This window comes from Truncatella angustata (assembly GCF_020726525.1).
Source record: "Truncatella angustata strain MPI-SDFR-AT-0073 chromosome Unknown BKA67scaffold_6, whole genome shotgun sequence".
Classification (NCBI taxonomy): Eukaryota; Fungi; Ascomycota; class Sordariomycetes; order Amphisphaeriales; family Sporocadaceae; genus Truncatella; species Truncatella angustata.
The window spans coordinates 41947-68885 of record NW_025763386.1 but is presented as its reverse complement, the minus strand read 5'-3'; the positions used below and the strand labels follow the sequence as shown (position 1 = coordinate 68885).

The following is a 26939-nucleotide window of genomic DNA, read 5'->3' as shown; positions in this document are numbered from 1 at the left end:
ACTGGATACCAGATCATCTTGAAAGCGCGGAAATGTTTTTGAGCCAGAACATGGCGACTGATTAAAATCTGCGAGGCTGTGAATCATCCTCTGACTGCTGTTTGCTTAAACCCCTTCATCAAAGGCCCTTAATGGTTATGATGTAGTTCTCTGTCTCGTCGCAAAAATGATGTTCTCCCGGTTACGGAGGCTGAGTGGCAACCGAGCAAACGTATCGACATCTTTCTTACAACATACAGGTCTGCTAACCACGGGATCTGCACAAAGAACAGGCTTCCAGATCGATGCCCGGATCGGATGTACTTGCTGATCACTGCCAAGGAGAGACAAGACCTTGATCATGATGTATGCATAGCTGGAAATTCCCGAGAGAGGCCGAAAAGCGCCAGGCCACAGCGCCGATAACTCACAGCCATGGGATGTGAGAACCTTGGAGGTAGCTCATGGCCTCAGCTTTTGATTTAGTTCGACCAATTTGGACACCTCCCGTGCCCAGTCCACGAAAAAGTAGTTTTTTAATGCAGCCAAGTCAAGTCTCAGTTCAATAGCTCGAAGGGTCTGATGGACCCAGTAGTTGCTGTCACAATAGTCTGTCGTGGTAGTCTTCGAAAAAAAGAAAGAAAAGAAAAAGCTCGCATGCTGCATGACTGCATGACTCCCGTCTTTGCAGCGGGAAGTGGTTCGTTCAGGCGCCATACGCATGTAATGGCACCCGACAGACCGGTCCGGCCTAACGTTCATACTATGGTAGACTTGCCTTGGATCGCCAATAGTGGCCCTATTCGGAAGAGAGCTAGTTCAGCTCTTCGGAAACCGAGGCTTCGACCTTGTTGAAAGTCGGCACCGTGGATAGTTGGGCGGCTGTTCACAGCTCAGCGCACCCACAGCAAGCGGCTAGCTGCAGAAATTTTCAACGCTATCAGTAAACGGCTGCCAGAAACATACGGCGGTTGAGGCGCGTCCAAAAACCTCTGTTGAAGTATATTTACATTGCACATTTCGCGACGCTTCTGATGAACCCTTGACAAAGTGCTTGCTTATTACCTCACCTATTGCTCGGGGTGGAACGGTTAGAATGGTGCCATGGGAAGCACGGCAATTGGCTGTAAGTAGGGCTTTTCCACTGGGAATATATTTCAGTCCTCGTTAGGGTTTAGTCGTCTTGGCATATCGTGCACCTCTCTGCTCTGCACCAATCGAGACAAGGTTAAGCATGTATGGTCTGATGAAATGAAAGTATTCTAGTAATGGGTCTGCGCCGCTCAGCTGATGGAGCTAAAACGAGCCTTGAATTCATCCATGAAACTGGACCCGAGAAAACTTTTTCCTCTGCTGCAGGTGGCTGCTTTTGGGTGGCCGATAATCGCAGGTATCAGATGGAAAAGATAATCTAATCAGCGGAGCTCTCAGGGGATCCGTGCAGGAATATGGGTAGCCAGTGCTCCGCCATGGAGCTTGATTGACCACTGCCGTTCGCCGGCCGCGCAGACACTATGCTCGATATGTGCAACTTTCGTAACCGAAGCGTAGGGGGTTTCCACCCTGAACCGGGGCCCACGAGGATCTTGAAAGCATCTGATGATCAGATAAGATAATTCTCGCCGCGCTTCTTGCCTAACATAGCATGGGTTTCCGGTTAGTGGGGTATGCATGTCCACCTACATGAAATCCATGAGCGTGTTATTGGAAATTTCTGCAGTCAGACCAATGAGCCAGCGTCAGCCAGGTCAGGGCTCGCCGTGTAGAATCGGAGCCGGTACCCATACCCCGAGGGAAAGAGTTTAATCGAGTGGGAATGGCGCGACAATTGTTGGCAAGGCCCGCATGTCTCCCGCGCGAGACGGGGGAATATAATAGTCTTCTTTTGCTCCTGTCTCTGATCTACGTTTCTTCTTCCTTTCTGTGAACTGTGCGCATCCTTTCTTTGCCTATCCTAATCAGGTCTATCGCTTGGTCCAAAGGAGCCCTTTTTCACAATGGGCCTCAAGTTCCGTGGCCTTATCGGCCCCAAGAATGTCGGCAACGCCCCCGTCATCCAAGAAAAGCAGCACGATGCCGAGAATCCCCAACTTGGTACCGACAAGGAGCTCGATCCGGCCGTGAACACAGCTGGTGAGCCCGTCTCTGAGTCGAGTTCCCAACGGGGAGAGCACGAGAAAGAATTGCAGTTTGGTGTCCAGGTCGCCGCGGCCACCAACCAGGTATGGACGAAGCAGCACTTGATTGCTGCCTATGTCATGTAAGTACAACCGCATCTCGGTCTTTTCTGAAAAGCAACAAGACAACAGGACTCGTCCAAGATGAGTTGATTGCCTGCCGTATCACACCAGATTGATTTGACAATGTACTGACGGTCTACTCCCAATAGCATGTGGCTCATCAACTTTGTCAATGCCTTCGCATCTGGTGTTGCCGGTACCTTGACGACCTACGCCGTTAGTGACTTCCAAATGCACTCCTTGGTGTCCACGACTAGTATCTTGGCTGGTCTCATCCCCGGTCTTACCAAGCTCGCCTACGCAAAGTATATCGACAACTTTGGACGTCCCCAAGGTTTCCTATTGGCAGTCCTTTTCCAGACTCTCGGTTTAGTCATGTTCGCTGGCTGCAACAATGTCACCACTTACTGCGCCGCCGCCGTCTTTTATTACACTGGCTACTCATGGCTCGATTTTACCATTACCATCTTCGTCGCCGACACATCTAAGCTCAAGAACCGAGCTTTCATGATTGCCTACGTTTCATCGCCATGGCTGATCACCACCTGGATATATGGTCTCGCATGTGAAGATATTGTTGCCGACGGTGGTATCGGTTGGCGATGGGGTTTCGGCATCATGGCCATCATCGTCCCGCTTGTCTGTGCCCCGCTTTGGTTCTTGTTCTTCTTCAACCAACAGAAGGCCATCAAGCGCGGTCTTGTTCACGTCACCCCCCACGGCCGTAGCCTCTTCGCAAACATCATGTTTTACTGCCGAGAATTTGATATCTTTGGTATCTTCCTAGCTGCTTTCGGTATTGGCCTATTCTTGCTGTCATTCAGCTTGTTCTCATACCAGACGGACACATGGCGGTCGCCTTTGATCATCTGCTTCCTCATCTTCGGTGGCCTCCTGATCATTGCATTCGTCATCTGGGAGAAGTACTTCGCCCCTGTGACTTTCATCCCCTGGCATCTGATTACAAACCGCACTGTCTTCTTCACCTACACCATGATGGCATCCCTCTACACCGCCTGGTACCTGTGGGACAATTACTTCTACTCATTCTGTATCGTGGTCTTTAACTTAAGCGTCCAGAATGCCACCTATATGGGCAACGTCTACACCATGGGAAGTACCTTCTGGGCCATCCTGTTTGGTATCTTCATCCGCTACAACGGCCGTCTCAAGTGGCCCGCCGTCTTCTTTGGTGTTCCCATGACCATTCTTGGTGTTGGTTTGATGATTCACTTCCGGCAACCCGACGTCAACGTTGGCTATGTCGTCATGTGTCTGATCTTCATCGCGTTTGGTGGTGGTACTCTGGTTATTTGCGAGCAGATGACTGTCATGGCCGTTTCCAAGCACGCCGATATTCCCGCTATCCTCGCCATGGAGGGTATGGTTGCTGCCATGGGACAGAGTATTGGATCGACCATTGCAGCAGCCATGTGGACCGGCATATTCCCATTCAAGCTTCAGGAGTATCTCCCAGCTGAGTCCCTAGGAGACTGGGCTACCATCTATGGTGACCTTACCGTACAAGCCTCCTACCCCGTCGGCAGCCCCACTCGTGACGGTATCAACCAGGCCTACGGCGCAACGCAAAGGTTGATGCTGATAGCCGCTGTGTGCATGTATTCCATCACCTGGGGTAGCACCTTCATGTGGGAGAGCATCAATGTCAAGAACATTGAATCGCAGAATGGAGCGACAATGTGGTAATCGAACCACTTGGTGGAATAACGGATCTTATTGGCGGAAGTATGACCTCTTAGGGACAAGACCTCAGAAGGGCCACTTCCACGAATCAGCGCTGACGAAAGTCAACATATGGGTATTATGATACCCAAGCCACATGCACAAGTACATGGTCCAATCGTTTATCCCCTAGCGAACTATCTAATTAAATATACCCCTCATTTTCTGATTTCCATCAACTCTATCCCGATTGAGTGATTGTGATTGTGATTGTAATTGTGATGCCTGCTTTACGCTCTGCTCAGATGTAGCTTGTATGCCCGCTGCTGTCTCTTTCATAGGCAGTCTTTGCATCGACAGCAAAATGTACGCCATGGTTCGCGCTTCTCATCGCTGTCGACACTTTGTGCTGCTTGCTTCCCTTGACTTGGACCCTTGGAGCTGGATTAGCTCTGGTCCGCCGTGTTCAACAATGGGCGTGTCGATCAGCATCGCCAGTCATCCTGTTTAGAATCATACGTCTCGCCGGTTTCGCTACTTTGCCTACCTACAGGTACATCATGTGAAGGTGGCTAGAGTCGCCAAAGTTCGATACATGCAACCCGACTAAGCCATGCACACGGGAATGGGAATAGCATGTACGAGTCTATAAACTTCTCATATTTGTCCCCTATGACGTGGCTTTAGAGGGCTAGCCGATCAATACTACAACGTACTCTCTAGATCTTAACATGTCGAGCTCCGTGTATTATAGTCACATTTGGAACACCGTGAAACTCTTTGATGTCTCGATCGAATTCATAATGGTCAGGGCTGAGACTACTTTGACATTTATACCAGAACTTATGCTTCAGGACGTGGTGCGCTGGTCTTGGGTAGCGTATTATGTGCACATTGTGAAGATAACGCTCAGTGTCTGTCGCAAGTGCAGATTTAATTATCGTAAAATTATTCGATAAATACAGATTTAATTCCACCAACTGGCCAGACTTGTCTCCATTCCTACCCTGGGCGTTGCAACATATGTCACGAGCCCATCCAGACAAACACTGCCAATGGTTCTCCTTGTATTGCCAAAGCGATTCACAAGCAGTTGCTGACTACGACTATATCGTTGATCTGCGCCCTTTCATGTCCTCCATTGACTCCTCGTATAAGTTAGCTGCGTGTATACGTTGTTAAATGGAGCGTTTCTAAGTGACTTTCGGGTTCAAGTGACCATTGAAAACAAAGGTGCTTATTTAGGACCTTTCAACATGGATAGACTATTGACTAGCTTTCAACGTCGGCATATCCTATGTGCTTGGAGACTGCGAATCGCCATATCGACTCTGACTGGTCGTCTTATTGATCAGAGTGTTTCTTTGGATCGGCTATTTGAGGAATGACACAGGCACATCAAACCACAACAGCATGAACGTGCGCAAAGTGCCTCAGATACCCAATCTCACCCGCCTTATCTGTGGATTGGGTTGATATTTATTTCAATGTCGGTGCCTGATTCCAAGGATTACAACTAAGTGCAGAGACTTGCCATGTAAGTCAACGTAAGATCCCGACACGTGCAACTCCTAGCTCACTCTTCATACATTCAAACTTGCCACGACAGTCCAATAGAGGCGTTTTATTGATCGCATAGTCATACGCGCGATCCAGTCCCACTAGTCTAGTGTTAGACTAGTATTCGTTCCAATCAGTAGTGTGGTGTAAGGTGAACTTAACCTGCCAGAGCCCACCTCGATTCGCTTGCAGCGCTCTCGTAATGGCAAGACAGTTAGCGGCTCCTGGCTACTTCGAAGCTCTCCATTCGATGATTTGAGTATGCGAGTTTAGATCTGCAGGAAGGGAACGTCACAGTTTCAGCGTTGACGTTAGTATTCGAGCAGATGCTGGCCACAGCACCACAAAGTTCCGTGACTTCATCATCGAGAGCTCAACATACAATTACTTTGCGTATATACATGTAAAGCCCGCTCAAAAAGTCAAGCATGTTGACGAAAACATATCAATAATCTAGAACCTATATCAGCTGAGCCCCCTTCAAGATGATGTTGCAATTCAACCAGCCCACTAGCCGCCACGGTCTCCAGCGTGCACCCTATGAGCTGACAGCCGTCTGAAGCCGTAGATTTATCGCATCTGCTTTAATGAGGATAGTGGACCAAACCAAGCAAATAATCCTGCAAGGGGGAGAAGGACGGCCACCAACAGCCAGCCACCAAGGCGGGCACAAATCAGGGCGATCATCCTACCACATACGCGGACCCGCAGAAGTAGCCCAGAAAGTCCACGGGCGTTGAAACGGATGAATAAGGCTCATCCAAGTCTGACGGTAGCTCGGATCGGGGGTATACAGAAATGAGCAATTGAACAGAGAACAGTACAAGAAGGGTCTATGGTGAGAGATGCGGCAGAGGGTACTAATGACTCGACTGGTATGGGACGCACGAGCAAAGAAATCTGGGTATTTTTGCGGACCATGGAAAGGACGTGGACTGATGTTCAGCACATTGTTTGGAGTATTTTGGGGACGTGCCGCATAATGGAGATAACCTTGAATTAATGAATGGCACAAGACATTGGCGCGCGAACACTGTGTTATACACTCCTGCCTATTAATAGCTGACATGATTTGAAAATCTCACTTTCTTCCAACCCAGTGCCGGTGAAGACTGACTGTACCATCATCTTTGTTTCAGTAAACCTGCCCGAACTCTTTTAAAAGACAAACTGTGGTCCACCACTCGACGTAATTGTGTATCACCCATCACTCCAAAACGCAAAAGAACTACTTCACAACAAGCCCAGTGACATGGCGAGTAAGAGCGGAGAGAAAATCAAGGATTCGTGGAATGGCACATTTATGCCTCAATGGCCTTGTTCTTCTTCTTTTGCTCCACCTTCAGCAGCAGCGCACGGTTGATGTGTGGCAGGACACCACCGAAAGCAATGGTGGCACGGATGAGAGTGTCGAGTTCTTCGTCACCACGAATGGCGAGTTGCAAGTGGCGAGGAGTAATACGCTTGACCTTGAGATCCTTGGCAGCGTTCTGTAATGCTGTTAGCGTGTCGTTCCAATGTGTGATGCACAAGATGCGGCTGAGGTTGAGGGGGAAAGCGATGTTTGACGAAGAGCAAAGGTATTACTCACTCCTGCTAACTCAAGAACCTCAGCAGTAAGGTACTCGAGGACAGCGGTAACGTAGACTGCTGCCTTTGCGCCAACGCGCATCTTGTTCTGGGTGTTCTGCTTCAGGAAACGCTTGACACGACCGCACGGGAACTACGAGAGCAATGTTAGTTCGAATATTCGAATACCTGGATACTGATTCTATGTGCGACACCCGCCATCCGACAAAGTCAACCGCGACTAGGTATACAGATCCCGAAGGTGTGGTTGAGAATTCGGAAGCGACCCGACGAATTGACTGGTGAAGATATCTTGTGCCCGCATGACGATATGCTTGATGTGGCGCGTCGGAAGTGAGAGGTTGAAGTTGAATACAACGAAGAGCGTGCAAAGATGCAGATGTCGTACGACGCTGAGCAGAAGATGGTTGCCACTGATCGTAGACGCGTTGCCTCGTGCATGCATCGTGCTGGATCGTGCGAGGGGTCGGGTCTAGGTTGAAGTTGGGTATCTCAGAGGCGTGGAGCAACTGGGAGTCGCAAACCACAGCCGCGTCGTCGCTTCATGTCGGATGTGTCGCGATACAATGGTCATGATAAGCTTACCTGAAGACCTGCACGAGCAGAGTGACTCTGCTGCTTCTTGGGGCCATCGGCGGAAGAAGTCTTTCCACCTGCACTCTTGCCGCCAGCTGATTTGCCCTTTCCGCCGGCCATTGCTTATATCAATATGCGCAAAGTTGTCTTGTAATGAAAATGTTCGGATGCAAGTCAAGTCGATGGCGCACTTGAGATCGATGATAATTGAAGTTGGAAATGTTTTGCGACGCGTCAAAGTGGGTGTGCAGATACGAAAAGAAGTTTTTGTTGATGTTTTTCTCGCTAAGGCTTTTCCTTCGTTGGAGTATTCCAGGTGAGAAAATCGAATGGCGGGCACAAATGTTGCAGTGAAGCGCTGCGAATTGCAGAGCGGTCCTGTGCTGTTCGTTCTGAACTGTTAATTATCGTCTGGTAGCTCTGGTAGCTATGGTAGCTCCGGCTTTGCTACAGTAAAGCTACTTGACCTTGGAAGCTTGGGAGATTGTGTTGGACGTTTGTTTGCGAATAAACTGACTGTTACTCACAGCAGCCTGAACAATATGTTCACAGCAGGCAGCACCCACCATCTTCAAGGAGTTTAGCTAAAGTAAGTACCCAAGGTAGCCTTCGAGCCTCAAGTTTCCTGGTTGTCTTCCCCTGTATTCTCAAGTGTCCTCCCTCAGATTGACTTACATGGTACTGCTATAAGCTTTCGCCCCCTGGCAACCTGCTGCGTTCGCAAGGCGCCAGCTGGCAGTATTGTCCTTGCTTGCGAGGTTAGCACAGCCGGAAAAACTGCGGTTATCTGACCAAGCTCGTAGCGCAGTTTGAGGAGAAAAAGCATCGAAGAGAAAGGAGATATGAGGGAACCTCGCTCGAGGAGCATATGTAGATATGAGATCCAAAAGCTGTAGAAGGCTTCAAACGACCTAGTTGGATCTAGCCATGGCTTTTTTCCCGGGAGAGAATAGCGATGTAAACGAGCGTAGCTGACCCATGAAGTCGTACCTTTTGCGCAGCTGCAACTATGGCAGCGGCACTAAGAGCCAGTCGCATTGCATGTGTGCTACTTGGCCAAACCTTGGGTCAGGAAGTAGTATCCGAAGTGAGAAGCATTCTTTTTGTCTCGTCTTGAAGGTGCAAAGGAATACTTGCGGACGACATGCTGAGGGTCTTTGGCATCCTGCTGTTCAAGTCTGAAGCTCGTGACACGAGGCGAGGTCATTTGGAGATCAAGAAGCTCGGGCTGTCAAATGTGGCTGCACCCAAAGCGCGTGCGCCACAAATAGGGGCGACGGCTAGTGGAGACGAATCAAATGCACAGTCCTGCATGAGCTGAAGTCAACTTGCTAGCGGAGTGCATCGCAGCAATGTCCATGCTTGCAAGCTGTATGTACGACGGTTTCTACGGTTAGTATAGAACACTGTTCGGTGAATGATAGGTCTGATGCATTGAAAGAAAGCCCCTGATTCTACTCGAGCATAGGATAGCATATGCGGTGCTCTTAGAGCGTAAGATCGCAAGTGTGGTGCTCTTAGAGCGTGGAATGATAGTGTAGGTACTGTCAAGTAGTATATAGAAGTCTAAGTCTACAAAAGAGAATATCGATATACAGAAAGTAGGCATACACCCACTGGCTAAGTCACGTAATAACCAATTCCACGGTTAGGTGATTCGAGAGCTCCTCGCCTTACTATACGGGGTGGCTCTCCGTTAACTGTGGCCATCTATAGTTGTCCATATTGCCACAGTATATGACTGGGCGGCGTATCGCCGAGCTCAGCACAGCACAGCTTGCACAAGGCCAATCCCTGTCTGAATCCTACTCAGCTGAATCACGGTGAACATCTTACTCGCACAGAACATCTTCACAAGAATGTTTCACACGGTCACACCAATCGGCATCCAGGAAGTTAAAGTCAATCTTGTCATTTTGCCGACCAGATTCACTTTAAGGAAACCCAGGAACTCCTGTTTAAAAAAGTCCCTCCAACAGAAAAGTGGTTTTCACATCGCTAGTGGCAATAGACATTCAACATAGCCCATGTTAGCTACGCCGAATGTGAGATATGACTGTTAGCATGATATGTGAAGTCGCTGGAACTGGAATGAATGTCATAATGCACGAGCCATGGATTCTTTGCTCCAAACTGACCCGCAGGATTGGGAAATGCCGGCTCATAACAAGGACCTGATATGAATGATAAATCTCGACATCCAAGACGCATCGGATCACAATGCCACGTCACTTCACGGGGGCATAGATCATATTAATGGAGTTGGGCTATAGGCGTATGATCAAAGATGGGGAACAGTCGGTGACATAGCCGACTGTATGACCAGTTCGACTTGGTGTGGGCAGTCCAACCGCATATCGATGTGGAGGCGCCTAATTCCAATGATCCATATCTCACATCCGGTAGGGACATAGTGATTATGTTTTATCGCAACCTAGAGATTATATAAATAGCACCTAGAACTCTCTTTTCCATCCAAGATGAAGTTGTTATAATTATGTTTTTACTCATTGATAATTTGCCATGATGTGACTGCTATGCCTCCTAAGGACTCCAAGCCGGGTTCCACCAATAGGTACTCGCCGTCACAATGAGGGGCAGTCTTGGTACTTGTTCGGGCAACGATGCAGACAACAAAAGTAACCACACTCGTCGTACACGTGGTGGTAGTAGAATTGCAGGAAAACATGACGCCATCAACGTCCGAGATGTGGGCTACCTCTGACGATATGAGTATTGCTATTCGCTGCGCTGGCTGGTTTTGGGCAGCCGAGCAGACAATTAGTCCCACAATGACTTGATAGACAGCCTCAAAGGTGCAGCGGTCTATATCCAATGTATTTGAAGTATTTCTGAATGAACGCGATCTGTCAGCGAGTAGGTCAAGGTAGCGTATTATGTGAAAATGTATACCGGTGAACCTTAACTACCCATCTCAAATTCATCATGAAACCATCTGGCTCTACCAATACATGACAAGATCCAATCATCGGTCTGATCTACTTGAGTGCTCCCGTATATTATGGCATATCTCAATCGTGAAGTCGAACGACGTAGCACCTAATTTAAGCCACGTTGAGAGTTACGGCAGGAGGTCTTCCAATCATTGCTACCAACGAGCTCCCAGCGCTAGGGTCCATGGCGACCCAGCTTTTAGAAACCTATGAGCAAGCTTGTACTTAAGTTTATTATGGCTGAGAATCAGCAGATGATGAGTCTAGACATGAAATGGTGAAATTCGGAGAGATTGGACACCGCGATCCTTACAATAACAGAAACAGCATGTCGGAAAGAAATGTCAGACCTAGAAAAGGCAAAGCGGCAATTCCAACTTCAATCTTGTTCCGCTATGCAACTAATAACCTCGCGGAAGTATTTGTGACCGGAATGACCATATCTCATTTTTTTCGCTCAGCAAGCATACTTGCCACAAACTCCAAAGATTGTTGCTGGGTACGTGGGAAGCCACAGGCAGCCTGGTGCGCTAGCTTCGACCTTTGAAGTGCATCGAGCCTTTGAGAATGTTTAATTGAAAATGAGCAGTAGACTGAGAGGTAGACTGAGCAGTGGATTTCCAAATATGTCAAAAGACCACTGACGAGGTTAACACCAAATAGGGATAACATTCGACACTCCGAATAAGCTGATGAAATGGTTATTTGAGTGACTGCGCAGGAAGTTGTGGGAGCAAGCATGGCTGAAAATGCAGGCCACTGTGTTACTAAGGAAATCCATCAGGGTTTGTCTGCTGTACCACCTTTCACCAAAAAGCTGTGAGCGAGTGGAGTGAGAGCGCTTTCACGGTCCCGGCGAACATTTCCGTGGAGTAATTACGTGGGGAGGACATATGAACAAGATTACTCAACGCAATAATTGACCCATCAAATGCTTCATGCAAATCATTATCTGTGGCGCGTGAGACGTCGAGTGCCATCATTTTCAAGGGGCATCTCGTAGCTTCGACGTCAGAGAATTGTGCTGTGAATACATGCCCTCCTTGACCTCGACTATACTACCACCAGGTCTGACCGCTAGCTGGACTATCTCAAGCTTCCTATACCCGTCTGTATGTCCCAAAAAACCTCTCCTACTCAAACTGTTTCGAATCATCCCAATGTCGGAAGCCGGTGACCGAATCTGTGAGGCTTGATTGTACTTGCTGCTATTGTTCTTTGCCGCTTTAAGAAGAACGCAGAAAATCAGAATAGTCTTCAATATTACCGTGATGAAGGGTTCGAATGCGTTGAGAATGTGAAGAAATGCTAACGAATCTGGACAAGGGAGAGCGCACTTCGATGATGTACAGTCGATCCTACTATGCAGAGACACATACCAAATCGCCCAACCAGCTTCTTGAACTGCAAAATGGATCAGAGAATGACAATAATTCCTGTGCCGTACTCAATGTTAGAGCGAACATAATCAACACAGTATGATCAAAAAGGAAACTACGTACACAGTACCCAAACCCATAGCAACGGCTACCCTAAATCTTTCCTGCTTTCAAAGCTGGAGTTTTCGCACAATAAACTATGCAAGCAGTGAGAGTAGGACATTCATTATGCCGTCGTAAACCGCAATGCCTGATCAGATCAATTCGACTGGGCGTGTGTCATACCCTCGAGACGCGAACAAACCAATGAGCGTTAAGAACAGTTACCGGACGATGATCTCCTTGTAGCAACCTCCGGCATAGTAGAGATGTAGTGGTCTCTTGGGATCGCCACAGGCAGGTCCGTATATCCCGATTATTCCGATGATTAATAGGAGATGTGAACTGCAAACTATGAATGCCGAGAAATCCTTGCTCTGATCTTATTGGTCAGTTGTCAGAGCGTCATGGCGAAGGTACATTTGCTCCATGTTGTTGCTAGAGTCAAATGCTACTGCTCAGCTGGTGGTAGAAGAAGAAGTGTCGCTTGCACTTATCGGTAGAAATGTCACTGGCAAAACGGACGCCAATGAGAGCGCTGTTGGTGAGGAGTGTGACCTGCAGCACACAAATGAGAGACCGCCGTGGTTCGAAGAGATACCGATGACTTTCACATGCGAGAGCTAGCCAGCAATCATCTCCCAGCCAAGATTAGAACCGAATTCGTCTGACATATAATCTGATGGCAAGAAACAATCCAGCGAACGCCGTTGAAATCCATACAGCAATCGAAGACTCCCCAACTTGGACGTTGTATGCAGCGATCTCAGCAGCAGATCTCATTATGGAGCGTGATGACGCCAAGGGCGTGATCTGTGTGTGGAAGTGAGAGAGGGGCGTAAGTTGTTTATATGGTGTCGATCAACTCGACACAGAGTAGTTTACCAGGCAGAAAGTTCATAGGGCTGATGGTAAAACCAAGAGCTCAAGTAAAGAAGAAGATCTCAGTGTCGGTGACTATCCATTGCGAAGCGAAGTCAGGCTGATTCTCCCTATCGCGATATATAATTGAATTACTCGCATGCAATATCGGTCCTGCTATGCACGTTAGGACGCCCGCATGGGATATTGCACACATCCCACCAGAACTCGACAACTTAGACAGCTTGTAAGCCGCCCAAACTATTCCAAAATAGAAATCCAACAACGTAGCACTATTATCATGTATTTAGTCTATTTAGCACTCACATTTCAAGATTTTCGTTTTTTCTTCTTCATTGTCGAAGTTCTATAAAATATTGTAAGTAAGCATCGTGAGGATGTGTGCAATTTCCCATGCGAGCGTCCTGACGTCCACCCAAAGATTCGCTGTCGTATGTTTTTAGTATACACCATTATGACTCCATGTAATGGGGCTTCCGGCGCTAGATCATCTAGCGTAAACCATACTTGTTCGCCCGGAGGGATAAAAGGCCCTCGAGCAAGGAGGTCCCTTGAAGACCCTTGTGTCTATATGTCCCGTAATAGCTCGCCCAAAGCAAACCGGGTATCGAGGCTTCGGATCTTTGAACCGCCTGGAAGTTTTAGGTGCTGCCGGCGACATGCATCTTGGGCACCAATACGGGCAATGTAAAAAGTCCTTCGCGAGAACCTGGTAGGCGTTGAAACATGAATGGCTAAAGGATACGGATTCATTAAGAGCCCCCTTAGTTTCTCTATACTAGCAATAATGATAAGTACCAATTGAGATTGAGCTTGCAAACAACAATTCGGCCAACAGATCGTGCAGCATTGGGTCTTCGACTTGACAGCTGAGAATCATGCATGTGCGGTAGCTTTTTAGAACATGTCATTTTCTGCAGAGAAGTGAATGTATATATTCAGCCCTGGTGCACCTTTGGCTCAGGTAGATCAATAATTGATCACTCGTCTGCCAGGAGATTCCCTATGGGAAAGCTAGCCTTCGCTCATGATGTCAAGCTGGAAAAGGCGCAGCGCAATTTGCTAGAATAATGATACAGGATATGCCATTAAATCTCCTCTAGTTTTGACTGCGCTGCACTACGCCAGCAAGCCCAGCAACTAATTATATCGCGTATAATAGGTCTTATAAGACTGAGAAATACGTGGAGACCGCAAACCCAAGACCATGGATTCCGCACGAATGTCCATCACCATCAGCATCGAAAGACTAAGCAATTTATTCGACCCAGACAACTGCGCTCAATCCATTTTCGCCTCCTGTCAATATAGACACATTTGACACAAGCCCGCCTAGCCTGCCTGTAATAGGATCTCTACCTATGATGGCCACATTGCTGTTCGCCTGTGCCCCAACGGCTACCAAGTCGCCCGCTTTTTCGACCTCAAATGTCCAAGGATGGTATGCAAAGGCACTGGTAGCTTCTAATCAGGCGATATCAACACTTCCCGTATCAATGGTATAAGTTACTAGAGAACCCTGTTCGTCACCGAAATACTCATCAGCACGGTTGGACGCGTATAGGAAATTGCCTTTGACCCGAATCTCTATAACTTTGGTCATATTGCCAGGTGTCATATCCTCGGCATAAGTGGAAAGCGTTTATGTTTTGGTCAGAACCAGGCAGCCTGAGTTTGAATATGAGAATCCCAGACCAAGACAGAGTTACCAAGCTCATTGACTGTACAGAAGTTTCGGCCCTTTGTCGAGCAGGACTTTGGCGCCCAGAACACACCACGGCGCGGTCCGTCGCGGGCACAGCCTGGCCAGCTCCGCATGCTGTAAGATTAATAGAATCCGAGCCAATCTTGAAGATACGAAAGAGATTGGCGCCAAAATCTAGTACAAGTATGTATTGTTCTGTTGGATCTGGAATTGCTGAATGAGGATGTGGCTAGTCTTGTCGAGAATTGGAACCAGCTTCGGTCATCGTGAACACCAAGGTCTGTAAAGTAGTCGAGTCATTGCTCAAAGGCAATTTGTAAATGGTGTTGTAGAAGGTGTGCTATATAACAATCAGTCTCGTTGCGTATCATATCGACAGGATGGAGTCTCACTATTTAGAAGTTGCCAGGAAAGTGTGACGATTATACTATCGGGTTGCACAACCACAAATAATATAATGCAAGGGGTTTATGCTAACAAGATATGCTAGCCGTCAATAGAAGACTATAGAGATAGACCTTTAGAATATACTAAGCAATAGAGATTCATAAGTGTAGTCGTCAAAGCTTTAGCTTCACCTATGGGTAAGATAGGTGCTTAGATTGATCACTAAAGTAATGACTGTCTATATAGAGTAGGAAATCCGTCCTTATTATATCCATTCATTCCTTCACTGATGTTGTTCTGATCACTGCTGAGCCACGTAGTCCCTTAATCAGTGTTGCTGCGCTGATCACTACTGATCACTTCCGAAGGGTCAAGTGACCTCATTGTGATTTCGCCCAATCACAATGCTGGTTGCCAAGCCTTCCTCTAATAGGTGCCTTCTGGGGGTTTGCCTGCGGCCCATGTAATGGCCTTGTCCGTAACAGAAAGGTCCGCCGTCTGATCCACCATAGAGCATGGTATGAACAGACATTCCAGCCTTCGATCTGTTCATAGTCTCAACTAAGGAGCCATCGCCTTCTACTTGCAACGATGAAGCAATTCCCATCCCTGACCAATTCTCATCAATGCAGTAGAGGGTTTGCGTCTGGGAGTCCAATCCCAGCCATGCTGGAAGTCTTCCGCACCTGGCAGTGGACGAGGATACCGAAAATACCTGGTTGCCATCGACATCATCAAGCGACAGTGAGTATGTCTTGCCAGTAAAATTCGATACTAGCAGATTGGCGCCAAGTACAGGGGACACGAGCACGAGCGTAAAGATCTTCAGCATACAAGATGCAAACATGGTGGATATGCGACACTCGTTTGAATCAAATTCACGTCAAGGATCAGAATCGATTCACGAAAACATGAATACGGTCTTAGACGTTGGGCAGGAGAGTGAAGTCATCAGGATATCATGCTGTATTTGCAATAGAAATGGTAATTAATAACTTTTCGCCAAGCACTTAAGTATGCTTCACTGTTCTGGTTCTGGAGCCAGGTACGGTCACTTTTGCGACCAGCATCAGTGGTTGTCTACACGGTCATTTGTTGTATCCCTCGTAGAATAAATGCATAGGTGGATTTAGATGAACTGCATTAACTCAGAGACAAGTTTATGTTCTGCAAGGTTCTCTATAGTCGTATTACAGACTTAGTACTGAAAGTATGACCATCGCTTGATCGGATCTCCACGACCCGGTATGCTATGCAAAAGCAAGCCTGAAGTTCCTGGCGGCACAATTGCTTGGCTTGAAACAAAATAATAACGACAAGCTATCAAGCCTTCTGTGGGGAGACTGAAGATTTTCTAGCCACATGCGTTTCTCCAGCCTTTGGTAAAGTGAGGAGATGATGTGCTAGTTAACCCGGCATTCTGTTGTGTGCTCGAAGAAAGCTGAGCTCTTGGCACGCTAACTTAGACATATGAGCAGGCAAGTGGAAGCGGCGGAGCGGCCTACGCAGAGGTGCAACGTCCATGGTATATTCATCGAGTATTCCAAGTGATAACCTCGATCCGCTCTTCGGCTGAAAGCACCCATGCATGAAAGCGTAGCATTGATTCGAACTGGGACCTCTGCACGCACATATATGGATACTAGAATCCCAAGAACCCGATAAAAGGCTGTCCTGTCAGTCTCGCATAATCTTCCACCCTTGCCTTGTCCCGGGATTGTGCCATTGTTTCTGCTATTCTCCCACGAGGATACTGTCTTTGCTTCCCAGCAATACCGATTTATTGCCCATACACTTTTGAATATTTCTGTCTTATCTCTTAAACCTTATAATGACTAAGCCGAGAACAACTCTAATAAAGGCCGATAAGACTTACTTGGCCTTCTCATTATAATAATGAAGTTAATACTTATTACTCAGATATATAATCTTCGGGAAAGACGGTATTATAATAATATTTAAGATTTTAATCTAATTATACCGTAATTCTAAATTTATATCGACTAATAAGTTATAATAATTATTATCTTTTAACATCGTTGTAAGGTTATATTATCGCCTTTGCCCTTTTACCCATTCCTTGGTTTTTATTAATGTGCGAACTACTAAATGAATTTATTTTATAGATGGCTAGGTCACCGCTACGTTATTCTTTCTCGCACTTTGGAAAAATAAGAAGTCTCTCTTAGGACTTCGTCAAGAAGATGAATCTTTCTCTGCGGGGATATAAGAAGATAGCCAAGGCCTGTCAACTCATTAGTATAAGAGGTTATGACTTTGACTAAATAAACACTTGCTATACCCACAAGACGTCTAGCACCGAACTCTCTGAGGCAATGACCTCTATCTTTAGATGGTACTAGTAAGCTAAGGTACGTTACGTGTACCTCAGTGATTATTAGTGTGGCATACTAGCTCCTCAGCAGAAAGGGTTGAGCCATTATCGATGGTTCACCCGGCGATGAACTCTTTAGGAGCGCATCGCTCTATCCGAGGTCGTATTCTTGAATTGTCAGTAGGAAGAAATTCAAACTTCGAGAAGTCTCAGTGCCAAACTCCTCTCAATCACAGGCATCGACCAACCTCTTAGAAGAGACGAGATCAAGTATGACCAATTCGGCGTTGCTCAACACATGCCATAGGCAGCTGACAGAGAAACCACCAATGAAGAAGAGGAAGCATATAGCCTAATGGGTATATTCCTGTAAACATGGCTTTGCTTTACGCCGAAGGCCTCAAAAGCATTTAAACGACTGCAACTTGAAAATACTTGAGATATACTATGACCAATTTATTTTCAGCTGGTCCCGGAGGATTATTTTTCTAATCGATCATGTTGTAACGGGTCTCCAGGCAATGAGTACACGAGCCTTTCAAACCTGTGGAAATTCCGGGATCATGAAAAGCCCTCCCTTTAACGACTGCTTGGCGAGAGATGTTTTCCGCTTGCTTTTCGCGGTGAATGGCATGCATCTCAAAACGAAAGCTATGGTAGCTAAGGTACCATTAGAAGCATTGGAAGCCCGCGTCACCACCCCAACAATCTACGGCTCACAGAAGAACTGTTCGACTGCTTGGATTCTTTCGAAGCTTATCATATCTGTACTTCATACAATCTTCAGGACTTTAAGGATTGTAGAAAGGACAAAAGCTTTATTGGTATTATGGTACTTTGAGCCTGCTCGGGAACATTATTCAGAGCTTACAATCCCTGTCTGATACGATTGCAAAGATTATAGTCATAATTCAAAAAATTGGTGAGGAGAGAAAACTGGTGTTCATTTTCAGGAATTGTAAAGGTCATTCTGTAATAGGCGCCGGCCAAGAGGGCCTATCTTGGTCGAGACTTTAGCATCGGCATTAATCAGCTGCTATCAGACGCATGGTATATGCTGTCAATTACCAGTAAAGATCCGGAAATCGAGTTCTTGCCGGCTATTAAAAAGTCACACTTCCAAGGATATTACTTCAAACAAGATAGTGCACGACCTCCTTTCTCACTATTCATCAGTTGAAAGACAGAGGAAATAGAGGGCTGTTTATCGAGCATATGTGCTTATATTGGCTTCGAGGAATGTTCATTTCAGTTTCTAGGTTAAAAGCGAAACAATTTTCGAGCCTTGAATTTGTTGCAATTTGTCTCTCATACTGACCGATCAGGCCTGCACTGTGACTGTCGGGAGGCCGGGAAAGAAGCGTCTTGTGTGAATCATTTTTCTAACGCGGAATGATCTCGTATTCATTGATACAAGTGACAAGCAGTTTTCATCCGTCCTGCCCGATATGCCGACATGTCGCATATAGTACTACACAATTGTGGTAACAAGCGGTTTAGAACATCCTCTTTTCTTTTAGACGGTTTACCAGATGGCTGAATTCCATTCTTAACCTTATTCATCTCTTGTTCTTATTTTGAAACTTTTAAGTTTGATACAGTAAGGTTTTGGGAGCGGATTTTTCACATGTTTTTGAAAAAAGTAAAACCACTCTTTGATATGATTAGTCTTATTTCTTTTACGCGGATATGATTGAGAATTGCGGGATCAACGGATTCTTTTGGCAAGTTCTGCATCTTTCGCAGTCCCCAACTTTCCGAAATCCCACAACAAACCGAATCAAGAACATTTTGTTCCACTTGCTGAGGTGTCAAAAGGGAACAGCATGACCGACGATTTATCTCCGGAATTGAGATATGGAACTCAACTGGATGGCGTTGATAACAATATAAATGCAAAATGACTCTATCGACATTGGAGTCACTGAGAACTAAATTTTCTCTCAGACAAAAGTGGAGCTATTACATATATCGGGGCTGTCCTTCAATTAATAGGGCTGTCTATGAAAGGTATGTACTGCTGCGGGCATGTAATGTTGGACGGTGGAACTATGCCTTGAAGGTATGCCTGCACATGTCCAAAGTAACAGTCTGAACCCCCCTGGTTGATGACTGTATGCTGCATTCGAGAGGAACAACCCACGAGTAAGCTTAGATTCTTGTTTGAGATGGTCGTATGGTTGAAATTTGATGATAACTTACACCAACGGCTTCTTGCAATAAAAGTACCGATCCGGGAAATCGAGAAGACATCTTGCGCGCCCTGCGACGAGGTAAAGTCAATTACAAACATACCAGAGGCGAGTCAGTTTGGCTGAAACATACGAACTCAATGGCGTTATAGGGTCGATAGTGTTACTTGTAAACAGGATCGGGAAGGACGTAGGTCTTCCTAGTCCACTTATTTGGTCTGTATAATAAAGAGACTGGTTAGATATTGCGTGGAATGAAGTTTCGAGAATGCGGAGAGAGAGAAAGCAAGAGAAGGGGAGTGGGTTGCCTACCTTGAACCACCATGCTATCAGGTAATTGCGGTCGGAATGATCTACACAAGATAGTCTCAACGAAGATGGGGTAGATATCACCGATATATTTGCTCTTAGAAACCGTGTACTCGACGTAACTCTTGAATTCTTCAATGGTAGTAAGCTTGTTTCTGCGATACGAATCGGCGCACTGGACGATGAGACGGGCGTCGGAATTTATATCTAACCCGTCAAACATGCCCACGAGAGCAGACACGTTCCCACGTTCGAGCTGGTGTAGGATGTCGGCCATGACTGGGAAGGACGCTAGTGGGACGTATATAGTGTTGATAAAAAGGGCCTTCAGGTCTGAATAGGTGACCTGTGTCGGCAGGTCTCGACCGTGGACTCCGCTTACCGGGACCGGATGGTTCTGAAGCTGATGGATGATGCCGTCCATTCTGGCCATGATGTCAGCTGGAGTAGGTCCCCAGAAGGAACACGTTTCAGGACCTGCGGAGTGGCAGAAACTCGAGAATTTTTCGATGGCCTCGTCCATTTGATCAACCATGTCCCTCCAGTCATTATCATAATACTGCTCTGCGTTCAAAACGCCATCGAGTATCATTCTCCCCACTCGGTCGGGAAACATGGAAGCGAAAGTGGTGCCGATGACAGTGCCATAACTGCCACCATAACACCACAATCTGGCGTCTGGTGGTGATCGACCGGCCAACTCGGCCTCGGCTTCTATAAATGTGAGCAAATCATGGGCGACCGCCGGTGTAGTCACATAATAGCCATAAGATGACTCGTTCTCGACAGCATTGTTGCACCATTCTCCGTAGATAGAGCTTGAATAATATTGTTCCTCAAGCGACGTTGATGAGACGTTAGTAGCGCCTGTCCTGTGCAACCGATTGAAGGCCAATCTTGCTTCTGCGTTCCCCGAGAAGCAGTCGAGGCTCAAACCGCTGTTGTTTACACCGCGAGGATCAAAGGAGACGAAGTTGTACTGCTCTCCCAGGATTGGCCCTGCGATGGTCCGGTACGTGAGGAGGAGCTCGACGCCAGAACCACCCGGACCGCCTAACAAGGTGTCAGTCTAGTGACATGAATCCTAGGTAGCCTTCTATGAGTGATCTGAAGAACTTACCGGGGACGAGTACAATGCTTGGAGACTCGACGGTGGCATTCTTGCCAGCCAGTTTTATGAAGGCGATTGACGTCGTGCCAAGACTTCTGTTTGAATAATCCAAAGGAACTTCCAGTCTAGCGCATGTAAAATCATCGAAACATGATGTCCACGTGAGGTTGGCTGATGGTTTAATCTGGGTGATCAATTAGAAATCTTGAAAGCCTTTGAAACCATGGTCCGGCAATGTCCAAAACTCACATTTTCAAATCCATAGACCATGCCCGGACCATGCCAACTATCGGCTTTGCATCCCAAGCTTGTGAAAAACATGAGCGAAGTTACAAGTCGTTTCATTGTTATCCTTAGAAGGTTTCTCATCTAGCTTTCTGTTATGTTGCTTGTAAAAAAGTGGTGCTATTCATTATTGCAGCCGGCACAATTGTGATATCAGTGAACTACTTATACCAGTTGAAGATCCCAAGAGCCTTGTCAATCAAGTTTGCCGGTTTCAATATCAGTACAGGCAGCCGCATTCTTCCAATTCAATCCACAATATCTATTGCGCACACTTTCTTAGCGCCTTGCTTGTACGAACCAGCCAATGAATATCTATTTTAACAGCACTAAATTTAACGATTACCGCCACCTTGACCACATGGGTAGAACCTCTCTTTCTTTTGCCCCACTTGTACGAACTAGCCAATCAATATAAAGTATCCACGAATCCCTGGTCCTTCAGTGCCTTTATTAGGCACCTCCTTACCACAACTAGGAAAGACCGCATAGCTCAAAGATAGACCAATCGGAATAAATCCAGATGCAGAACTAGTGCGTATCGTGATAAATTTTGGTTGGCTAGTTCGTACAAGCGGGGCGCCAAGAAATGAGAGTTCTCCAAGCTTCTTTTTGTACCGTCCGTCTTTTCTCACTCAAGTATCTAGCGCAAAGGATGTTGGAGATGACTTCCCCACTGGCATACGAACAGACGAGTAGACAATCCTCTTCAATTTCGATCAGCACAAGATATAATTTACTTCAACTAACATCAGCCTGATGGTCGGGATGAGGAAGGAGAACAGTAAGACAGCCAATCAAGCTTGGAGAGGAAACCCTCGAAAGTTCGCTCCAAAGTCAAGACTAGGCTGTAAGACTTGCAAGTGAGTCTTGACTCCATGTATTGATTGCTACGTTGCGATCAATTGTGATCAAACACTCAAAAACTGACACACTACCTCTGTGCACTTTTCAGGATAAGACGAATAAAATGCGATTTGTCTCGGCCTGCATGCTTGAAATGCCAGTCCACAGGTCGCACCTGTGACGGCTATAGTGAAACGCCCCCCGATTTCAAGTCTGCGATTGATTCAAATCATTATCACGACAAGGAAGCCAACAGAGCAGAGAGCTGCGATGGTTACCACCCTTGCACCACGATCAGTGTGTATCAGCCAAAACAATGGCACACCAAATACCATGGCCTCATGTTGCAGAATCTCGGACCCTTTATGATATTACCAGTGACTGGGTCAACCCAGACAGAGGCAATGTGTTTTTTCGAGTATATTTCGATCAAGCATCTGAATGAATACAACCCCTGCGAATCATGGCGGAAGACTCTCATGTTCTTCTCCCAAACAGTGCCATCAGTGCGTTCTGCAGCCATTGCTCTGGCCTTGATTCACCGGAACTACCTGGACCGCGATTCTAGCGACCGTGTGCACCGATTGCAATCCTCGAAAGACTGGCTACCGGATAAGGCTCCCTTGCTGCACTATAATCGGGCCATCCAACTTCTTCTGGACCAGGCAATTGGTAACAGCACCGAAACAACAGCCATCACTCTTTTGGTCTGCTATCTCTTCATCTGCTTTGACCATCTGGCGGACAATTACGTACAAGCAATGAAGCACCTACGCGGAGGCGTAGAGCTCTTACGCAACATCGACCAGGCTATACTGAACAACAACAATACATATGACAGTGCCAAATCCTCGGGGGCTCGCCCGCTTATCTGCCAAATCGCAAGACAGATCCGCCGTCTCGATATGCAGGCCGTAATGTTTCTGGTCGACTGGACCCCCGCCGATATCCAAGAGACACTTATGTCCCAGCTTCCGCCCTCCGACAGTGCCTTTCGGTGCGTCGACCAAGCCGCCGACCACCTTCAGATCCTCGTCGCTAGGGTAATGAGACTGCGCAACACGGAGCAGCAGATGTCCCCACTGGTTAAGATGCCCCGGTTATCTTCATCACTTACGGGTATTGTTATCGGACAGTTGGAAACGTGGTCGAGTCTCTTCGAAAACATGCTACACCAAAGAAGCTGCTTTGTGATAGATTCTGAAAATTACCCGCTGATATCACTGCTACGCTTACAACATACTATCGCATGGACTCTCCTCAGCAGTTACGGACCTGGCAGGGAAATGGACTATGACAACTTCCTGCCACAGTTCCAGCAATGCGTGGCCTTGGCGAGCGATGTAGCGGCGGCACATGAGCAGTATTCGGGGTCGTTAAAGCCGAGTTTTACGCCGGAGATCGGAATTGTTCCCGTGCTTTACATAATCGGGGTCAAATGCCGGGATCCCGTCGTGCGACGGGAGGTCTTGAATATCTTGCGACGGCAACCGATACGGGAGGCGGTTTGGGATAGCATTTCTACTGCCAGGATGGTCGAGCGGGTAATCGAGATTGAAGAGGGTGGGGTTGAGGAGGGGGGAACGACACAGAGCATGGAACAAATTGCTATATGGCAAAGGGTCGAGGCTCTGTCTTGGGTACATGTTGTTAGTGGACAGTCTACGCCTAGATTAGATGTAAAGTATACATTTTGTGCGCGGGAGGGAATTTATATCGAGTCTCTCATAATATAATGTATAATTATGTAAATAACTTCTTTGTAATTATATGTTTCATTATATACTTTTATAATAATAAATTCTATTATAAAGAAGTTATTTATATATATTTTACTATAAATCTATATTTAATAAAATAATATTAAATGAAATAAACATTTGAAAATATTTTATATAATTTCATTCATTACTTAAAGTATTATTATTATTATTGACTTCTTTTTACATTATCTTATAGCTACGGTTAGGCTAGATACACGCTGCGACCTCGCCAAGGCTACGTTAATCCCGAAAGTAGCGAAGATTTTGGTCCGGTGGCTATTACAAACGGGGAGACTATCCTATACGGGGGATAACCAGTCTTTTTAGGGGTAGTTACGTTGGTTAGGTGAGAACTAACGTCGCATTATAGATACTATAACGTAGACGCCGCTAGGGCGTAAAGCACACGAAGCGTACGGGTTTCGTCCAGCCCTGAAGGCAAGGTTTACCGTACGATATAACTCGGAGAGGTACCGAGGGACTTAGAGTCCTACGGCGTAGTTAATAATAATAATATTATTATTATTCTTAAATAAATACATCACTATTATAATTTAAATAGTTTATAAATATGTGTAATATATTTAAAACTAAAATTTATTTGTTCAGAGTGTAACAAGCTCGTCTCTTGCTCGCGTACTTACTCGAGAGCCCGCGTCGCCTCGTCTTTATAAAGCTTACTAAGATTATTTTACTTATAGAAATCGTTGCTCTAGCGCTCTGCATTGGCGATAACGCCGAACATGGTCGTCGATGACATTAGGAACGTGCGGAATGGTTTGTTAAACCGTTGAACGGCGGGTATTGCTCGGATGCGCCTAATACGCTAACTAGCCCGAGATCAAAGCCTAGCGAGCCGCCGATAACGTTGCCTTTCCGTATGGCGTTATAGTGTGCCTGCTCCTCTTCCTTAGAGACAATCTTCATCCTGCCGGCATTATAATAGCTTCAAGCTCTGTAGATTTTCTAGACCCTAGGTTAAAAGTAAAATCTCGAATACGAACACTAAATTTGACTAATTCAAGTTCTTCGCAAGTATGTCGTTAGTCCTCGTAGGATTTGAATAGATGACATATAACGAATATTAATAGTCTGTAATAAGAAGTGTTATCAGATTGCAAGCATTATCGGCCTTCACGTAACGGGTACGCATTCGAGTGTACTAGGTTAGAAAGTTACTTCTAAGGAGCTAACACGGCGTAGTGCGAAGCTACGCTATTCATATGACAAGGAATAGCAAACCCCGAAACTCTGTTTGGATGAAGTCGAAATAATTTCGTCGTTAGACGCCAATCAGCTCGGGCTTTGGAATTTAGTCGTGCGAGTCATAGATCAAGTTAAGAGCGCGATAACTCCGTGCAATTTCTAAGCCTGCTTGTGCGCCAAAGTTAAAAATGACATTGCTTTAGGTATGAATTCAGGATGATATATAGCCTTCACCTTATGAAGCATTGCTGCTATTTTTCATAACGTCTCCAACGTACGCGGCCGCCCCTCCCAATTCTTTTCGGGCAAACTCAAGTCAGCGCTCTGTTATAATAAATAGTCTCCGATTGTTCTTCGAAAATGTCTAAGCCCACAGTCGTCATTGTCCCTGGCGCTTGGCAAATGCCAGCAGCATTTGACAACTTTTCCCGAAAGCTGAATGAAGCAGGATATCCAACCTACTTGGTGGAACTTCCCTCCGTAGGGGGAACAGAAATGCCCCTTTCTGGACTTGCAGGCGATATTCAGGCTGTACGGTCAGCGCTGAACCAGGTTTGTCAGGATGGTAAGAAAGCGATGGTTCTCGCGCACTCAGCTGGAGGTTTATCCGGTAGCAATGCCATTGAAGGGTATGATGTGGCTGGTATCATCTACCTGGCCGCCTTTGTGATACCCAAAGGCACATCAGTTCTTGAGCTAGTCGGTGGTGCACCTTTGCCTTGGATGGATGTTCAGGTGAGTGTACCGCATACCAAAATTGTGTTTTTTTCGCCGCACCTGCCACCACCGTTTTGTGATTCTGGTTCATTTCGCACTTCGGTAACAACATTGCCTTTGGGACCATTGCTCGGCGCGTCCTCAAATCATACAGTGTGGACGGATATCGCTAATAATTATAAGGATGATCGAGTTTTCGCTAGGCCGAACCTCGTCTCACAGACCTTTTTCAATGACTTGGCTCCGGAATTGCAAGCCAAGTGGGCCAGCGCAATGACACACACCTCAGCAGCGCTATTCGCCACCCCAAGCCAATATGAGCCTTGGGCGAATGGAGTTCCACGCGGCTATATTTTCTGCTCAGACGATAACGCCCTCCCGCCCCCTTACCAACAACAAATGATCGCTCAGCTTGGGCCCGAAGTGGTTATTGCTTCTCTTCACGCCGGCCATTGCCCTCATCTCAGCGTTGCTAATGAACTCTTGCACGCATTTGAGTCAATTGTATCTCAACTTAGAGCAAGTGAAGATGTAGTCTGATACGACCCTCAATACATATCATTTCTACGTTACTGATATGTTTGCCATTCTTCCGACAAGCCTCCATTATTTAATATTCAACGTCGCAATGGTCCGATGTTGTCCAGCGCGCCCATTATTTTGAAGCAATGATCACAAGGGGGATAAGGATGAGACTACGGGTACTCCTACCTATCGTTTCCCCTATCGTCACGTCGTGACTCCAAATTATATCTCGTTGGCGATCTCAGTCTTACTCCAATGGACCAAGGCTTCGCGGTAGGCTCTGACTATCAAAGAGTAGGCATGACCAGCTAGGCCAATAGAAACGAGTAGTTGTAAATTTCAAATCTTGGTAGATGATGCTCATGACGTTCTTGGTTAGCACGAGCCAATTTACATAAGCAGTGAAGTACGGATCTGGATTGGTTATCACTTAGACCATCGTGTAAATCGCTGTCTCTCCTCCCTATTCATATCGATATAACGAACCTGATATCACTTAGACGTACAAAGAAAAGCGCCCCGGACACTTGAGAGAACGCGTCTGAACCCTGAGATTTACCTTCGCGAGCAACTTCTTTAGCGACTCTGCCATCGAGGTAGCGAGTTACAGGCTGAA

General features: G+C 46.5%; 7 protein-coding genes across 7 annotated transcripts; 3 read left to right on the top strand and 4 right to left on the bottom strand.

The window, feature by feature from the left end:
• Nucleotides 1-1976: 1976 nt before the first annotated feature.
• BKA67DRAFT_537321 (siderophore iron transporter-like protein) lies at nt 1977-3926 on the top strand (the record flags this gene model as incomplete). Its single annotated transcript, XM_046100300.1, has 2 exons — nt 1977-2239; nt 2369-3926. 2 exons carry the CDS (start codon nt 1977-1979, stop codon nt 3924-3926), a joined length of 1821 nt encoding a protein of 606 aa, XP_045955722.1.
• A 2721-nt stretch (nt 3927-6647) lies between these two features.
• Nucleotides 6648-7388, bottom strand: BKA67DRAFT_329215 (histone-fold-containing protein). The gene is made up of 3 exons (XM_046096231.1): nt 7251-7388; nt 7054-7185; nt 6648-6952 (listed from the first exon to the last, which is right to left on the bottom strand). Exons 1-3 carry the CDS (start codon nt 7251-7253, stop codon nt 6764-6766), a joined length of 324 nt encoding a protein of 107 aa, XP_045955721.1. The 5' UTR covers nt 7254-7388; the 3' UTR covers nt 6648-6763.
• Nucleotides 7389-8816, bottom strand: BKA67DRAFT_329214 (uncharacterized protein). Its single transcript, XM_046096230.1, has 4 exons — nt 8777-8816; nt 8619-8676; nt 8304-8374; nt 7389-8020 (listed from the first exon to the last, which is right to left on the bottom strand). The coding sequence occupies exons 2-4, from the start codon at nt 8664-8666 to the stop codon at nt 7525-7527; spliced, it is 615 nt and encodes a 204-aa protein (XP_045955720.1). The 5' UTR covers nt 8667-8676; nt 8777-8816; the 3' UTR covers nt 7389-7524.
• Nucleotides 8817-15404: 6588 nt separating this feature from the next.
• On the bottom strand, nt 15405-15881 carry BKA67DRAFT_537319 (uncharacterized protein; the record flags this gene model as incomplete). Its single annotated transcript, XM_046100299.1, has 1 exon — nt 15405-15881. The coding sequence occupies one exon, from the start codon at nt 15879-15881 to the stop codon at nt 15405-15407; it is 477 nt and encodes a 158-aa protein (XP_045955719.1).
• Nucleotides 15882-19353: 3472 nt separating this feature from the next.
• Nucleotides 19354-21326, bottom strand: BKA67DRAFT_520698 (Alpha/Beta hydrolase protein; the record flags this gene model as incomplete). Its single annotated transcript, XM_046098208.1, has 6 exons — nt 19354-19488; nt 19572-19632; nt 19695-19795; nt 19935-20923; nt 20991-21165; nt 21204-21326. 6 exons carry the CDS (start codon nt 21324-21326, stop codon nt 19354-19356), a joined length of 1584 nt encoding a protein of 527 aa, XP_045955718.1.
• Nucleotides 21327-22034: 708 nt separating this feature from the next.
• BKA67DRAFT_520729 (uncharacterized protein) lies at nt 22035-23848 on the top strand (the record flags this gene model as incomplete). Its single annotated transcript, XM_046098211.1, has 2 exons — nt 22035-22116; nt 22281-23848. 2 exons carry the CDS (start codon nt 22035-22037, stop codon nt 23846-23848), a joined length of 1650 nt encoding a protein of 549 aa, XP_045955717.1.
• Nucleotides 23849-25441: 1593 nt separating this feature from the next.
• On the top strand, nt 25442-26338 carry BKA67DRAFT_660252 (alpha/beta-hydrolase; the record flags this gene model as incomplete). The annotated part of the gene is made up of 2 exons (XM_046107587.1): nt 25442-25816; nt 25982-26338. The coding sequence occupies 2 exons, from the start codon at nt 25442-25444 to the stop codon at nt 26336-26338; spliced, it is 732 nt and encodes a 243-aa protein (XP_045955716.1).
• Nucleotides 26339-26939: the final 601 nt, after the last annotated feature.

Bases quoted from the DNA above. Each gene is read 5' to 3' on its own strand.
- BKA67DRAFT_329214 (XM_046096230.1), bottom strand. From the start codon at position 8,666: ATGCGACTGGCTCTTAGTGCCGCTGCCATAGTTGCAGCTGCGCAAAAG. The intron at 8,375-8,618 runs GTACGACTTCAT...CTCGCAAGCAAG, and splicing joins TAGTTGCAGCTGCGCAAAAG to GACAATACTGCCAGCTGGCG. The intron at 8,021-8,303 runs GTAAGTCAATCT...TTAACAGTTCAG, and splicing joins AAAGCTTATAGCAGTACCAT to AACGAACAGCACAGGACCGC.
- BKA67DRAFT_329215 (XM_046096231.1), bottom strand. The intron at 6,953-7,053 runs GTGAGTAATACC...ACAGCATTACAG, and splicing joins AGGTTCTTGAGTTAGCAGGA to AACGCTGCCAAGGATCTCAA.